The 15,355-nt window shown below is 40.3% G+C and overlaps 2 protein-coding genes across 3 annotated transcripts in view; both read left to right on the plus strand.

Annotated features, from left to right (window-relative positions):
- The first annotated feature begins 502 nt into the window (after positions 1–502).
- On the plus strand, positions 503–7,861 carry sirt2 (sirtuin 2 (silent mating type information regulation 2, homolog) 2 (S. cerevisiae)). 2 transcript variants are annotated; one of them, XM_019861531.1, is made up of 17 exons: positions 503–682; positions 827–873; positions 1,245–1,293; positions 1,592–1,702; positions 1,776–1,817; positions 1,918–2,024; positions 2,234–2,290; positions 3,142–3,210; positions 3,304–3,433; positions 3,578–3,637; positions 3,923–3,978; positions 4,077–4,153; positions 4,260–4,311; positions 4,718–4,785; positions 6,490–6,556; positions 7,012–7,118; positions 7,198–7,861. In XM_019861531.1, the coding sequence occupies exons 1-17, from the start codon at positions 667–669 to the stop codon at positions 7,199–7,201; spliced, it is 1,119 nt and encodes a 372-aa protein (XP_019717090.1). In that variant the 5' UTR covers positions 503–666; the 3' UTR covers positions 7,202–7,861. The 2 variants fall into 2 exon arrangements, with proteins under 2 accessions (XP_019717090.1, XP_019717092.1); XM_019861533.1 differs by lacking the exons at positions 503–682; positions 827–873 and adding an exon at positions 935–1,021.
- Positions 7,862–9,189: 1,328 nt separating this feature from the next.
- rinl (Ras and Rab interactor-like) overlaps positions 9,190–15,355 on the plus strand; it is an 11,114-nt gene continuing 4,948 nt past the window's right edge. The window contains exons 1-4 of the mRNA XM_019861190.1: positions 9,190–9,408; positions 9,558–9,723; positions 13,935–14,046; positions 14,710–14,782. Coding sequence (XP_019716749.1) covers positions 9,407–9,408; positions 9,558–9,723; positions 13,935–14,046; positions 14,710–14,782 — 353 coding nt within the window. The 5' untranslated portion in view covers positions 9,190–9,406. The remainder of the gene's footprint in view (positions 9,409–9,557; positions 9,724–13,934; positions 14,047–14,709; positions 14,783–15,355) is intronic.

A 15,355-nucleotide genomic window follows, 5' to 3' on the forward strand; every position in this document is an offset into this window, starting at 1 on the left:
CAGTGCCTTCTTCAAGAAAAAGAATAATGTATGGAGATATATATAATAATCCTTCTAATATCAGTCAAAACTGGGCAATACAAACAGCAATTCTTGTCAAGCATGGTAATAGGTAATAAGGTCTACCTACAATCTGCAAAATTATAAATGAACCTTAAAGCCTGTAAACGGTTTTGGGACTCACACTGAACATGCAGAGAGTAAGTGAAGACGAGGGGAACGAAGAAAACGCGAGTTTGATAAATACAGTAAATCACATCAACAGCAACATTCTGCTGAGAGCAATATTCGCAGTTTTTCCATTCAGTGCGTTGACGAGATTTGTTCCTTCCATCGTGTGCGGAATCTATTTCAACTGTGACGCTTGTTGGAGTGTATTTGAATACATGTTTTATATGTTGCATTATATACATTATATCAATTTTCACAACTATTAAGGGGAAAGAAAAAAAAACAAACTGCTCATGTAGGAACCAATAGACGTATTTGGTAGCTCGACTGGCGGATTATGTTTTGTGACGGACAACAACACAGGCAAACTAGCCAGCTGATGACGGCGAAGTACCCGAGTTGAAACCTGTCACGACGGCGTAAAAAAACAGTTTCGGGGTTTACAACGAATGTCATTTAGATCCTAGTCCTTGAAAGTGTTCCATAAGCGAATAAATGTCTGAGACATCAGGTAGGATACCCGTGATTCCAATACTGGCTCTTGATATAGTTGATGCTAGACGTTGTTTCGCCCCTCTAGCTAACCAGCATTTTATAGTTTGGCGAAGTGTCATTCCAAACAAACTTCACTTGAATATTTGGTTTGTATTCTTAGAGCCTCCAAACAACAAAGAAGAGGAGGAAACTACATCTGAACCAGAGGTAGATAATAACGATGAAGTCACAAAATCATTCTATCGTTGTTGACAGCTACGCTGACAGGAGCTCACACGGCTAAGTCTTGACCGCACAGATTACGAAAACAACACACTTTTTAATGTTTACAACGGGAAAAACGGAGAGTGAATTTGTAAGTCATTCAAAATAAAATATGCAGTATCTACAACAAAACGTGTCCAGCTTGAATCGCCACTTTTTCATCCGGGTGGTTGCTCTTCGTGTGATGAGCCGTTTAGCCTCCAACGTTTTGTTTCTTCGATGATCCCGCATAAACATGATACCCGGAATGGTTTTAACGGACTAGATTTGCTACAGATATAATCACTGGTAAAATGGTTGTGTTTTTCTGGCAGGAGCAATCTGAAGACAGCAGTGAGGAGGAAGCGGCTGGGAACTCTGAGAGTATGTCATTCACGTTTATTTCCGAGTTGTTAAATTTCATTCTCATGAATTTATTTGATTTATGATGTATATAATCTCAGTGAAATTACTCCCACCCTTCATTATTTTCTCATGAAGAATTTATTGGAAACATTTGTCATTGTTTCGTTTTTCAGTAACATATTTTTTTGCTCAAATTTTTTTTTTTCAATTTTGTATACCAATTACGTAACCTGAAGGAAAGAGAACTAGATCATGCACACGAAGGTATGCAAAGAGTACCTAAGAAGAGATGATTAATGATCTATTATCCTGCCAGTGGATTTCTTGCGGAACTTGTTCTCCCACACTCTGGGCATCGGATCCCCAGAAAAGGTTTTGGATGACTTGACTTTGGAAGGAGTCGCCAAATACATTCTGAGTGGCAAATGTGAGTCTCCATTTATGCACTTTCCCCTCAACCGACTGTTATAAATAGACTTACTGAGAGGCGCTCCTTACAGGTAAAAACATCATCTGCATGGCTGGAGCAGGTATATCCACATGTGAGTATCTGACAGAAAGAAAACATGTAGTAGTATTAGACAACTATGGTGATAATGTACTTTAACTGGAGGCCATCATTTTAAATCTGTACAACTACAGCGGCTGGGATTCCCGATTTTCGCTCACCTGATACTGGGCTGTATGCAAACCTGCAGAAATATAACCTGCCCTACCCGGAAGCCATCTTCCAAATAGATTACTTCAAGGTCAGTTTGTTTGTTGATTTATTTTTGAAGTTAAAAAGAAGCAGATGAATAAAACATCACATTATAACTTGACATTACTTCAGACAGCTAAAATAATATAATATATCCATCGTCACCACATATCCCTCTCACTCGCATTTAATCATATTATATGTCTTGGAGCAGTATATTTTTGGTCTTCACTTACCCAATTTCCTTTTTCATCCTAGAAACATCCAGAACCTTTCTTTGCCTTGGCCAAGGAGCTTTATCCAGGACAGTTTAAGGTAGAGCATACTGTATAACGCTGCCAAGGAGGTCACAATAAATACTAGAGTATATTCTAAATCAGGTGTCACCAACCTTTTTGAAGCTGAGAGCTACTTCTTGGGTACTGATTAATGCGAAGGTCCTTGGGGAGCTACCTGGTGGCTGCGGGCACCACGTTGGTGACCCCTGTTCTACCGTATTGGCCCGAATGTAAGACGGTGTTTTTTGCATTGAAATAAGACTGAAAAAGTGGGGGTCGTCTTATATTCGGGGTCTAGACATTGTACCCATTCACGACGGTAGATGGCGCCAGATCTCAATGAAGCAATGATGAACTTGACTCCCCAGGCCAAAGTGAACCCCAGCCACGAAGAATAAAAATAAAAATAGCGGTAGCACGAAGAAGAAAAATAAAAAATAGCGGTAAGAAAGAAAAGAGAAGAAAATAATAGAAGAGATAACGGAAAATAGAGAAACATAGTGACAATCTGGAGAAAAGTGGGTCAAAGATCGGCCAGGTTAACCGGCAAGCTGAGGAGAAGTTATGATGTAATTTACATTTCAAAAACCAGAAGCCATTAATTTACGAATGTGATTTAGATTTGAATGAGGCAAAATAACATGCTTTTTCTCTCAAATATATTGTTATAATCATTTGTTTCAAATGTACTGTAATTATTTTCTGTATAAAAATTAATTTGGTGTTCAAAAAGTCTTTTTTCAAACTTGAGTCTTGAAAAAGAGGGGGTCATCTTATAATCAAGGCCGTCTTATATTCGGGCCAATACGGTAAATGCTTTCAAATTATGTCAGCAATGAAATAGATTTTTTGTGGCATTTGTTCTCTTTTGTTTGCCTTGTGTATTAGCCGACCGTGTGTCACTACTTCATGAAGCTGCTGAAGGACAAAGGCCTCCTCAGGCGCTGTTACACGCAGGCAGGAAAATCAACACACTCGCAGTCTTCACTGAACAAACGGCACTTCCCACCCTCTTTCTTTATTGACATTGATGTGTTGGTGATCATTTAGAATATTGACACCCTGGAGCGAGTGGCCGGGCTCGAGAGTGGGGATCTAATTGAAGCCCACGGAACCTTTTTCACATCCCACTGCGTCAAATTCACTTGCCGCAAAGAGTACAACTTGGACTGGATGAAAGGTGTCTTTTTTTCCCTACCTTTTAAAATGATAAAAATTCATATTTATATATAGCCTTTCAAGAGACCTAAGGACGCTTAACCTTTGTTACTTGGTTGGACTTACATTTTTTGGAGGGGCTAAAACTTCTTTGTTTTGTTTGTAGAAAGAATCTTTTCTGATGATATTCCCAAATGTGAAAAATGCAACAGTCTGGTCAAACCAGGTCAGTTCTTATCCTCTTTTGTCTATTATCCTCCTCTTTATCCTCCTTTAATTCCTGTGGTATTCTTCTGTTCTTCGCAAGTACTTTTACCTAAATTGGTTGACAGCCAGTCGCAGGGCACACAGACAAACAACCATTCGCGCTCACACCCACACCTCGGGACAATTTAGAGCAGGGGTGCCCAACCAGTCGATCGCAAATCGACCGGTAGCTCGCGAACTGGTTCCAAGTCGACATTACATGGTTCCCATTCCGCTCATGGCTTCATCTTTTCTTTATACCAAGATATTGTCTTTTTTGGAGAGAGCCTTCCAGTCCGGTTCTTCACATCAATGAAGATGGTGAGCTGATGTGGTAGCTACCAAGTACACATACTGTACATTTTTTAGAAATGATATGTCGCATTGCGTTTGCGTTCATTGCCTTTTTGCTCCTCCAGGACTTCCCACGTTGTGATCTTCTCATCATCATGGGGACATCTCTGCAGGTTCAGCCTTTTGCAAGTCTGATTAGCAGGTACAAGGGTTCATCTTCCATAAACTCAGACTTGATCAAGCAACTTTGAGGCAATTCTAACTTTTTTTTAAACATTTGGCAATCTCTCTTGCTTTGTTCTACTCAGGGTATCAAAAAGCTGCCCAAGGTTGCTCATCAACATGGAAAAAGCAGGCCAGGTGAGCTTCAGTCCTTGTACAGGGGGCCCTGGCTTAACAGTGGGTTTATGTTTCTAAGGGGGCAATGTAACCTGAATTTCTAGCCTATGTGGTGGAAATATGCAGTACTAAAGTTATTATTACAATAAATGTTTGTGAAAAGCACTTCTAGGCCAGAATTATACAACAGTCAATTGAAAGTCAGTATCAGTAAGATGGTTACTAAGCATGTCTTTTTGTGCACAAAGTAATTAACTGAGCACCGTTTCTGATCGTGTCGGGACTCTTGTAAATCGACGATCTCAGGTGCAGTGTATGGTCACTAATTTCCGTTTTTTTTAATTGAATACAACTTTATTGTCAATTTTTCTTATAGTTTTAATTGTGCGTCTGCTATTTTTTGAACAAAGTCATTTTGTGTGCGCAGGCTGATCCTGTATTAGGTCTGCTGGGTTTTGGTGGAGGAATGGACTTTAACTCAGACAAAGCTTACAGGTAACATGATTGTGTTTTTCCGTCAACACTAACTCGGACTAAGGGGAAGTAGCTCACAGAAAGCGGACACATTCAAAGAAATATATAAGTGGCCAAATATGTCAATTGGATTCTTCAAGGAAAATTCAATCTGGACACTTGAAACAAAAAAACAGAAAAACAGGACTCAATTTGAATTTGGTCGCATTTACTTGGCCTGGATGTTTGATAATGACAGTTATTTATGATACGTTCACTTGCTAGATGCCACAATTAGTCCGGATCACAACCGTGACCACGATAATTTGGCTGGATTCTATCACGGACAAATAATAATAATAATAATAATAATACATTACATTTATAAGTGCCTTTCAAAACACTCAAGGACACTTTACAATCAAAACAAGAACAATAAAACCACAGATAAAATTATAAATAAACAAATGTATTGGAAGTGTCATTGTAAACTCATTGACTTCATGCACGTGTGTCAAACTCATGGCCCGGGGGCCAGATCTGGCCCGCCACATCATTGTATGTGGCCCACGAAAGCAAATCAAAGTTGTCAACTTTCATGATGCTAGCAAAAATCTCGTCCAAAATTTCAAATTCTCATTTGTAATAAATAAGAGTGATATTATAAGCATTTTCTTGTTACCAAATCATTACAGTAACTTAAACAACTGGGGAATAAACCGTTATTGTTGACTTCTAGGTATTGTTTCAGTCATAACGGTCCTCCAAGGGAAACTGTAACAGTGAGAAACAGTTTGTGCAAGTTTGTGGTTTCCTTCTGCTCCATCATAGATGTGTATAAATAGACACCACGTTGGTCTCTAAATAAAAAATGGAGCAATCGTTGAAGATGCTTCATTCACTCTCTGCTTGGAAACAAAGCAACAGTTTTTAAGAATTGTTACAACATTTTATTAATGTATATGTTTTTCAATAATTTTTAACTTTTTTTATTCAACAGTACAGCAAATAAACAATGTAAACATAATTTTTAAGTTATGACCCTACATACGACGTCAACATCTTTGCTACATACAAATGTGCATGATCAAAAGATGACACGATTGATTCCTGCTTGGCTGCTTTCATCCGGTGGCTGCCAGCGAGTTATTAGCGGCTGAACTGCTTTCAAATGTTTTCTTTCCACTTGCGTGCTACTTGTTCAAACGATTCGACAGGTTTTGTTGTATTTCCTTGTTTTTGACGACATAGTTTGCACAACGGTATCCTACACGATACTCTGCAGGTACCCTGACAAAAGTGATGGGAAGGAACTTCTCTTGACAAAATATCTTCATCTTCGGAAGATGACGCCAAGTCATGGCAGCCCATCAGCTGCATGTTCTGTCCTCGTCACGATTACATTCCGTTTACTGCTTCTTTCATTTTTTTGGCGCATTCTGTTTACTTCAACTTGCAAACCAAAGTGAAAAGGAAAAGCTGGACTCTGATTGGCTACAGGCACTCACATTTCCTCCGCGTCTGATCGAGTCAACATGCTCATAGCTGCCCACCATTTTCAATCATATAATCACTCAGCCCTACTTAATATTGCCCTTCGGAAGGTAATCGATGGATTAGGGGGAGTTGTCAGGGGCTGACGCAATGTTGGGCCACGCCCGGTGCTGGTCCACAATACCCAAATACCGGTCGTATTTGGGAACCACTTGTATAAATGATATATTGTGGCCTTTTCTCCCTCACCAGAGATGTTGCTCATATCACTACATGTGATGATGGCTGTATGGCACTAGCTGACCTGCTGGGATGGAAGGTAAGTTTATATGTCTAACTGTAATATCAACTCTTGTACTTTCCATTTCATCTGCTATTTGTTTTCATATTTGTTTTTGTCACTTGGAACCTTTTTTTTAAAAGTGTCATGTTACATAATGTCCCTGTCCTGTGGAAAAACACGGCTGTCCATTTTTGTCCATCCAAGCCAGGGATAGAAGAAAATAATGGGATTTCAATTCATTTCAAATGGCCAACACCGATTTGATATTCAAGTGTAAGTGTTACAAGTGAATTAAAGTCGCAAGTCGACAGTATTTCAATATACATTAGAAGCACACAAAATCTTCCCCGCTATTCGAAACAACGCATGTTAGCAAAACAAATGTTGCGGACGTACCAGCACTGCGCTGCTCTCATTGCAACACATTTATAGCTCTGTGTGTCATTGACATCAGCATTAGCCACAAAAATAAAATTGTCTCTTGTTTACAGGCGGAGTTGGAAGAATTAGTGAAGCGAGAGCACGCCAGGATCGACAGTCAGGACAAGGAGGAGAGCAAGTCAAGTGAGAGCAAAGGTGCAAGCTCTTCATCCGTAATGTAAGGAGAAGCGTCGTCTTTTGCAAGTCGTGGCGGTATTGGAGGTTGTTCGTAAATTCTGATTATTTATTGTTTACAGCTGAAGCTTCCACTGCAGACCAACATGCTCCCAGAATTCCTCTCACATCCCATGCTTTTGTAAATATGTTTTTTTGCACTTCAATTAAGATAACATGCTTCTGATTCTCTCTGAATGCTAATGTGGTCTATCACATCACACAGCTCTATCTGTCGTCTGTACGGGTTGTTTTGACTACAATAAACTGTGAGATTTTTCACCTGCTTTGAACAATACACAGGAAGTTGACCTAGTTTAGACCATGGAGGGTAATATATTTATTACAAGAGTGGCAAGCTGGGAAAATGTTCGCCCAATCATTTAATGTTTGTTTGTTTCTTCATCAATTTATGTAACCATCTAACAAGTTGGGATGGTTCCCACACAGTTATAGTATATCACAGACTAACAGCGTCTTGTAAGTAAACATGGTGGATGGTTAATATACGTGTGCAATATTAGGAAGAAGTGAAATTTTCAAATGTCCGTTTCTAATTAAAGGTATTCATTATTTTAATTTATATTCATTTGCCATATTGAACAGCGTAGTGTTGCATGAAATAATAACATAGTTAGGAGTGACACAGGAGCAGTAACATCTGATGAGTTTACACAATCTTAACTTGCGTATAAAAAGTCATGAAAACAAAATGACTGGCAATAAATTTTATCTTTGTAAAACTCTGAGTGTTTCTTCTGTCATTGAAGTGTTGGTCAAACTCTTTCGAGGACTTTTAGCCAGGGGTGTCAAACTCATTTCACATTGTGGGCCACATCCGGCCTCAGTTGATGTCAAGTGGGCCGGACCATTAAAATTATACCATACTCTGCTGTAAATGACCAAAATACCATGTCTTTCCTTTGTTTTGGTCTAAAGAAGCACAAGAACATTGGGAAAATGTTGACATTTCAAGAACATATTTTTTACAAAACATTTCATGAAACACCATAGATTTCCTTAGACAAATGTGCAATTTGCTTTTGTCATTCACATATATCCATTGCAACAGATCCCACTGATTGTAAAAAGGCACAAAACTTGAACAAGTAATTGGTATTGAAAAATATAGTCATGCACTTTAAGATTAAACGAGATTTATAAAGAAAGAAATTTTAAACCATTGACACGTGCATGTAAAATCTAAATTAAATTCCTGCCTACACCTTACAAACTAAGGAGAGTGCTATTAAATGTGTAAGGAATAAAGTATTCACGTCCTTGATAGGGCCTGCTGTGTTGGGTCTTTCTCAGTGACAGACTGAGACTGCTGTTGTCTGATCAAAACAATGTTGTCTTCTCTGATTAAAATAGTGTGTCCCCTAGAGGATAATCCATGATAATGCACCTTATTAAAAATATTCATTTCCTGTCTTTTATGCATTTTTTCACTTAAATTATCCTACAGGCCTGATCGAACCTCCTTGGTGGCTGGTTCCAGCCCGCAGGCCATATGTTTGACACCCCTGCTTTTGGCCACCGTGCCGTTCACACAAAAACATAGGAAATTGTAATCAGTCATCCCTAAAAAGACATTCAAGAATTTCAACTCTTTGGATAATGTTAAGAGGAAGGCCTTTTTGTCTTTTAGCATGACTATTAGACTTGTGAAAAGGAGCCGAAGTATCAAATTTGCTACAATCTTCACCTCCCCAGGGGATAATTAAATGCCAGGTGTGCCCAACATTTTGTGCATGTCGTGTATATCTCGTGTATCAGTTTTTGCGCTTGTTGGATGTTTTAGGTGTAAACTCAAGAGCACTAAACATTTTCTAGATAAAGGGGAAATAACTAATGTTATACAGACTATTACATAACTTTGACTTGACAATGGTAAATTTGTATGAAAAAAAAACAACATTGCTGCCTTTATCGGAACACCACGCAATATCTCACGTTTCTCTATGACCAACGTGCAGTCGAAACTTTTTTTTTTTCCTGTTCTGAACACACTTCCAATGCTGGGCTAACCACATGTAGACAGACCACAACTGAACCGTTTCACATGTTGCAACGCAAGTGCAACAATAGGCAGCAGCACCATGTGCAGGGGACAAAACATTTACCAGTGGGGTTCTCGGACAATCTTTGATAAAAGACCGAGGTTCCCATTTTAGTCCCTGCTGAAATAAATTGTGCCATGCAGAAAGGAAGAAAGGATTGCATCATGTGGAGACTTTTGCAATTATAGAAGAGCGTGTGTATCGACGTGAACTGAAGTTGCCCAAAAACATGTAAGTAGAAATTTTCCTCACCCTAAAATCAGAAATAAGTAAATCACCGAACCTGTTTTATGGACATTTTTTGGCATTTATTTTCATGTGCCTGAGTCACGCATTGCCCAGTACACACAGTTCCATGCATGTATTGCATTTATCTCCAGGGAGAGTCACAGTCCATTTAACGGGTCAACATCCATCCCGTGGAGGAGAAGCAGGAGGAAAATGACTATGCTGGAACTCCTTCGAGGGTGTCAGAAAGCCTGGTGCCCAGCTGCACCCTGGGACAGAGCGCAGGCCCGTTCAGCCCTCTCTGGAACGCCCGCTGGGGTGAGATCACAAATGATCTGTTAGCCTTCATAATACATTTAACTTCAGTGAAATACATGAATAGTTAGGTCCAGTTTTACAAATGCAGGGGGAAAATGTACATATCTGACACTAGCTGTGTCTGCACATTAAATGCAATTTGATGGTATTACGTTGTTGACAATGTTTGAAATTGTAGTTGTAGTTTGCAGTCGTGTATATTACTGTATAGCAAAATGCGTTTTTAATATCTTATCACTTTATAAGGCGTAAAACACCTCTTGTGGTCCGGAACAGTTTTACATCTGTGCAAAAATAGTGTCAAATTAAAACACCTATAACATGATCAAGAAAAGTTTTGTTACCTTGGTAAACAGCCAATTTTAATCAGAGTTGGCTTTATTTGTTTGATTATTTTGCACATAGACAACGACAATAAAATAACCCAAAAACATTTGAAGAAATTGTGCCGATGAGAACAGATTATAGAAAAGATCTCTCCTCATGATATTGCCTCAAATTCAATATCTGCCAAAACATATTTTTGATGCTGAATTCAAAATTGTCTTTACTTCTTTTTTTCCTATCACATAAGTGTTTTTATTTTTTCATTTTGACCTATAAAAGCTTGCACGATACAGATTTGACCATCCGTTGTAATTTGAAACACATCTTCTGATGTACTTGAACACATCATCGGAGATGTAGCCTGAGGTCCTCGGGTGTTTCAGATCTTTCGACATCGGACACCCTCGTCCAGGCGACCCAGCCGCGGTTGATCAGGCTGCGGCTGTGGCTCGGCTTGTCCCCCTGGTTCTCCTCTTCAGATCTAGAGTCATCTCCAGGCTTTCTCAGCTGCTTCGGTGATGTTCCATGAGTATGATATTCTTGGTGCTGTCTGAGAATAGGGAGGATATCAGGTCTCAGAGTTATGCTGACACTGTGCAGGGGGGAATTTTAGGTGCTTCTACAGATCAACAGAAAGTTTTCAGTCCTTGATTGATGCCCGGATTCCTGCTGGTGCCTTCACCGCTGCTGTCCTGCCCTAACAAACTCGACTGCACGAGTGGTGTTAATTCCTCGGCTTGCTTTGTTGATCTCCTTCCTGATGGTGTCGACAATCGGTTTCAGCATCTGGTTATGACACTCCACTTCCTTACTGTCTTCATTTCCACTCCTGCCCGAAACACCTTCGGGTCATTGGAGTCAGTATTGCTGTTTGACCTGAACCGCCTCCTGAGACAGCTGCTGACCTTCCTCTCCAGGGTCTCCACAGTGGATATGGGAAACCTCAAACACAAATAGCGGCCAGAGTATTCTCGACGATATACTACGTTGGTAAATCTATGCTTTAAATTTGCCAGGGAAGCAAAATTGGTCTGTTGCTCTCAACCAGCTTTCCAGATCTTGGCAGGTTGACTTTGAGGCTGCTGTCAAAGACCTTGCCCAAACTCTTCACGGGCTGCTCTGACAGCACAGCTCTCCTCATCCCTTCGATGTTGAAATGCAACCTGGCTGTGATCTTGCCCTTCTTCGTCACTAGGGGACTTGGACGACTTGAATTCCATTCGAGCTCACCGGATGAGGGTTTCCATCCAGCTCTTGGAGGATCCACCCGTATCGCGGTGACTGTCAAATTATCCATAAAGGCCCTGATGGGCAGCTGACGAATGCCTTTTCTGCTTCAGCACCCCAAAACTCAGGCTCTCCTGACTTGACAAGCATATTCATTGCCAAGACAAACAAGATCACTGAGATGGTGCGGCCTCTGTGATTATTCCCACGTCTGGTTTCCGACGTCTCATCCTGAAGTTGTTGTTATAATCCACATTCAAATCTGCAACAGGGCGTTGCATACGATGTTTGGTTATGACGATCTGGACCCGCTTGTGGGGAATGGAGCCGTATGCAATGGCTAAGTCTAACCACAGGACTGTAAAGTCTCCTTTGTGTTCACGAGCTTCCCGGATGAGCTGGGTCACCACGCTTGGGTGTTTTAGATGACTTGGGACTCTAGCTATCCCAGCCCTTCTGCACAGATGTATTTATGTAGTTGTTACTCGGGAGCAAAGTGGTCAGTCGCCTTCCTACTACGGTATACTGAAGAAGATTTTTCCCTCCTCAGCTCAGTAGTCAGATTATTCTGAACTGATCGGTCTTCTTGCAGTTCTTCTTGGGCATCCAGAGGCTCTCTGCACATCCCCACAGCTGCGCCACCTTCCCTCTTTTCCAGATGACTTTTGGGATCTTCCAGAGTCGTTTCAGTAGCAAGTGGGAGTTCTTGTCGACCTTGCGCTGGACTCTACTTAGACCAAGGGCAGAATTCGATGGTGTTCTGTGTTCTTCCTTTGACGATGTCTCACTGGTGTTGAAGTGCTCGGTAGGGAGGGGTGGATTTGCAAGGATGGAATGACTGCCCCCAGCTACTCCTATTGGTGAGGGGCTGTTGGTGTTCTGCACATGTTGATCTGATGTAGATCAATTATCATTTGCATTCTTATTTTGAAAATGGAGGTGCTCGATTCAGAATAAGCCCCAAAATAGTCACATAGAAGTTTCCTTACATCTCTGAATAAAAAATGTTTGTTGACCAGTTTTATTAATGCTGTACACTGAAAATTGGCGCAGTTCTTGTGTATCCCCTCTGTTCAAAGATCTGATTATATTCCGTCATTGTTTGTGCTATGAAATGACGTTGTTTGCCCCGATGTATATGAAACATCCTTGGAGGTCTACAAACAATATGCACTTCAATTTTGTTTTTCCGAAGTGACCTTGCTGAGCCCATATCGTACTAAAAATGCACAAGCCTCTCGTTGCGCTAAAAAAGTAGTTCCTTTTTTCGGTAGACATCCAATAACAGCACGCAGTTACTTTCGTGGTCGATAGCAGAAGTCGTGTTGAATATCGGGCGGTTGACATCAGTGCAATGCACGGCGAGAGAAGATGAGGACAAAGCGAGGTACGTTTTGCTTTCATGTTATCAGGAATGAATTTGTCTCACCGTAAAAGGTGCCATACAGATACCTGCATATGGAAAGTGATTACAAGTAACAGTAAAGACGTTTTAGCTTAATATTGGAGGAAACACGGGGAAACTCTGAGCCAGCTATTTAGATTGTGACACGCACATATAATCACTATGCGGTGTCTCTGAATGCATTCGGTACTTGGTTGCTTTGAGAAGAATTGTCTCTGTTCCTGTTCATGGTGAGTACAAAGCCACTTCCTGTCTGTGTGTGGGTAACTACACATTCAGCAAAGTTGCCGTGATGCAAGACTGCGAACGGAGCGCTATGTACAGAAAATTGATCTTGCTTCTCAGCGCACAATTCTTGTTTCTCGGCCATTGTTAAACATTTCAAATCAAGTCATATAAAATGAAATACAAATACAGCATATCGCCGGTCGATATTGCTGTTAAATAAATGTAAGAATATTCAGATTGTTGTCAAGGCGAGCTCCTTTTACGGTAACTTGGTTGTTTATTTAATGCTTCGATATGTATATTGTAATCTCTGGTTATGTCATCAAGATACTGGAAGCGTTCAAAACTCCGATGGCACGCGTTGTCATCATGAGGACAAAATGCAATCCTAAAGTACAATTATTGAAGTTAGAGTGTTGATGTTTCAGTCTGGACAATGATGAGTCAACATCCATCACTGTTTCCCAATTTTGCAAAAAGTCAAAAGCAGCTCATTTCCATATTCAAAATCCGTCCTTAGTGCGGATACCATATTGCATCTATAATGTATGATGACTCTCTTGAAGTGAGAGCCCTCCAAAAAAAAAAAAAAACCCAACAACAACCTTTGTAGAGTATGTGAAGTCTCTGAGGAGAGACTCAGACATGTTAATGGCTGAGACCATCAGAGGTTGAGTGCTGGCGTATGTGCTATTGATCTTGAAAAAATATTGATCATTGAATACATTACATGTTTACATTTATGAATATCTGTAAAAAAAAAAGGGAAAATGTTGGAGACGCTTGCTGCAACTGGATTCCAACCAGGATGTACGAGCGGGGCTTTTACCCCGCTCAAGTTCCAGCAACGAATGTAACGTCACGGTTCACTTTCAAGAGTAAATGAAACCCGCTCGCTCGCTGCAATCATTTTCTGCTCACCTTCCGTTTTTTCTCATTGCTCAAGTGGTGTTTGTCACGTTTTTCCTCAATGTGCTTTCAGCCACATTTCAAAAGGCTGAAATGAGTCACTGTCCCCCTCTAGAGTTTTGTGGTGGTGAGAGATTGTGTGACATCGCTGCCCAGCTTCCTGTGTGTGTCTTCGGGAGGAGACGATGAAGCTCTTCTTGAGTATAATATTTCATGCACAGCCAAAGGTATGGACAAACTACGAGGCAGATCGGATCGGATTATTAGGAGTATACAAACAGTATCTGATTGAATCAATGAGTTTGATAGATGGCCATCACTTCATCCTCTCTCAAAGAGGAAAACAACCCTAACAAAACAAAATCCTATAAATTCAGGTTGTTTTTTGTTTTGTTTCATCATTAAAACATCTACAAAAGAATACACTAAATGACAACTGAATAACTACAAATTCAAAAAGTTGCGGTAATGTAAGACACAAGTTAGCCGTATGTGGCTAAAATTGTAACGCTCCTGGCTACCGTATTTTCATAACCACACGGCGCAACCGTATTAAAAGGCATAGTGTCAGTTACGGGTACTATTTCTGTATTTAATTCTAATTGGTAATTTGTTTAGAGTTTATAATCTACTGTAATGTCATCAGATTTATTAGCTCCAAAATTGGTTTTACTCATAATTTGCAAAAGGCCCTCCCAAAAAGAAGCTTCATTTTACTGTTGTAACATGCACAAAACACTTGTCACAACAGACCTAAAATCATTGTGTGAAAATGCATGGAGAAGCTCTCTCTCTGAACCTCAACTAGTTGACACTTTTTAACTTACTGTTACAGTAAAGTATTTAGTAAACTGTTGAGGCTTTTACATTGCCCGCTCTTTTTCTGTCAGTTTTTCAGCTGTCGGAGTCTCGTCTTTCTTTCTCTGACTTGGCTCAGATGGTGTTTTTCTACTCTTTGACCAGGTGAGAGCTTTTCATTTCCTTTTGAACTAAACTTACACCAAACTAATGAACACAAGCAAAAAACAAGGACAATGAAATAAATCCGGTGAATAAGATGGGTATAACAAATTATAATTTACAAAAATAATATCTTGCTCACTTTTGACTGATCCTGTTTGTGTGTGTGTGTGTGTGTGTGTGTGTGTGTGTGTGTGTGTGTGTGTGTGTGTGTGTGTGTGTGTGCATGTTTTCGCCAAAATTTGACCAAAAAAAGACATGGTTGCACATGCGCCTCACAGTGCAGAAGTCATGGGTTCGATTCTGGGCCTTCCAGTGTGGAGTTTTCATGTTCTCCGTGTGCCTGCGTGGGGTTTATCCGGGTACTCTGGTTTCCTCCCACATTCCAAAAATATGCACCGTAGATTAATTGAACACTTGGTTTGATTGTGAGTGCGGATCATTGTTTGTCTATATGTGCCCTGTGATTGGCTGGCTACCAGTTCAGGGTGTAATACGCCTGATGCCCTCAAACAGCTGAGAATTTATATACATATGTATATAATATTAAGTGTGTGTGTGTGTGTGTGTGTGTGT

The sequence above is a fragment of the Hippocampus comes genome, unplaced genomic scaffold, assembly GCF_001891065.2.
Source record: "Hippocampus comes isolate QL1 unplaced genomic scaffold, H_comes_QL1_v1.1 scaffold122, whole genome shotgun sequence".
Classification (NCBI taxonomy): Eukaryota; Metazoa; Chordata; class Actinopteri; order Syngnathiformes; family Syngnathidae; genus Hippocampus; species Hippocampus comes.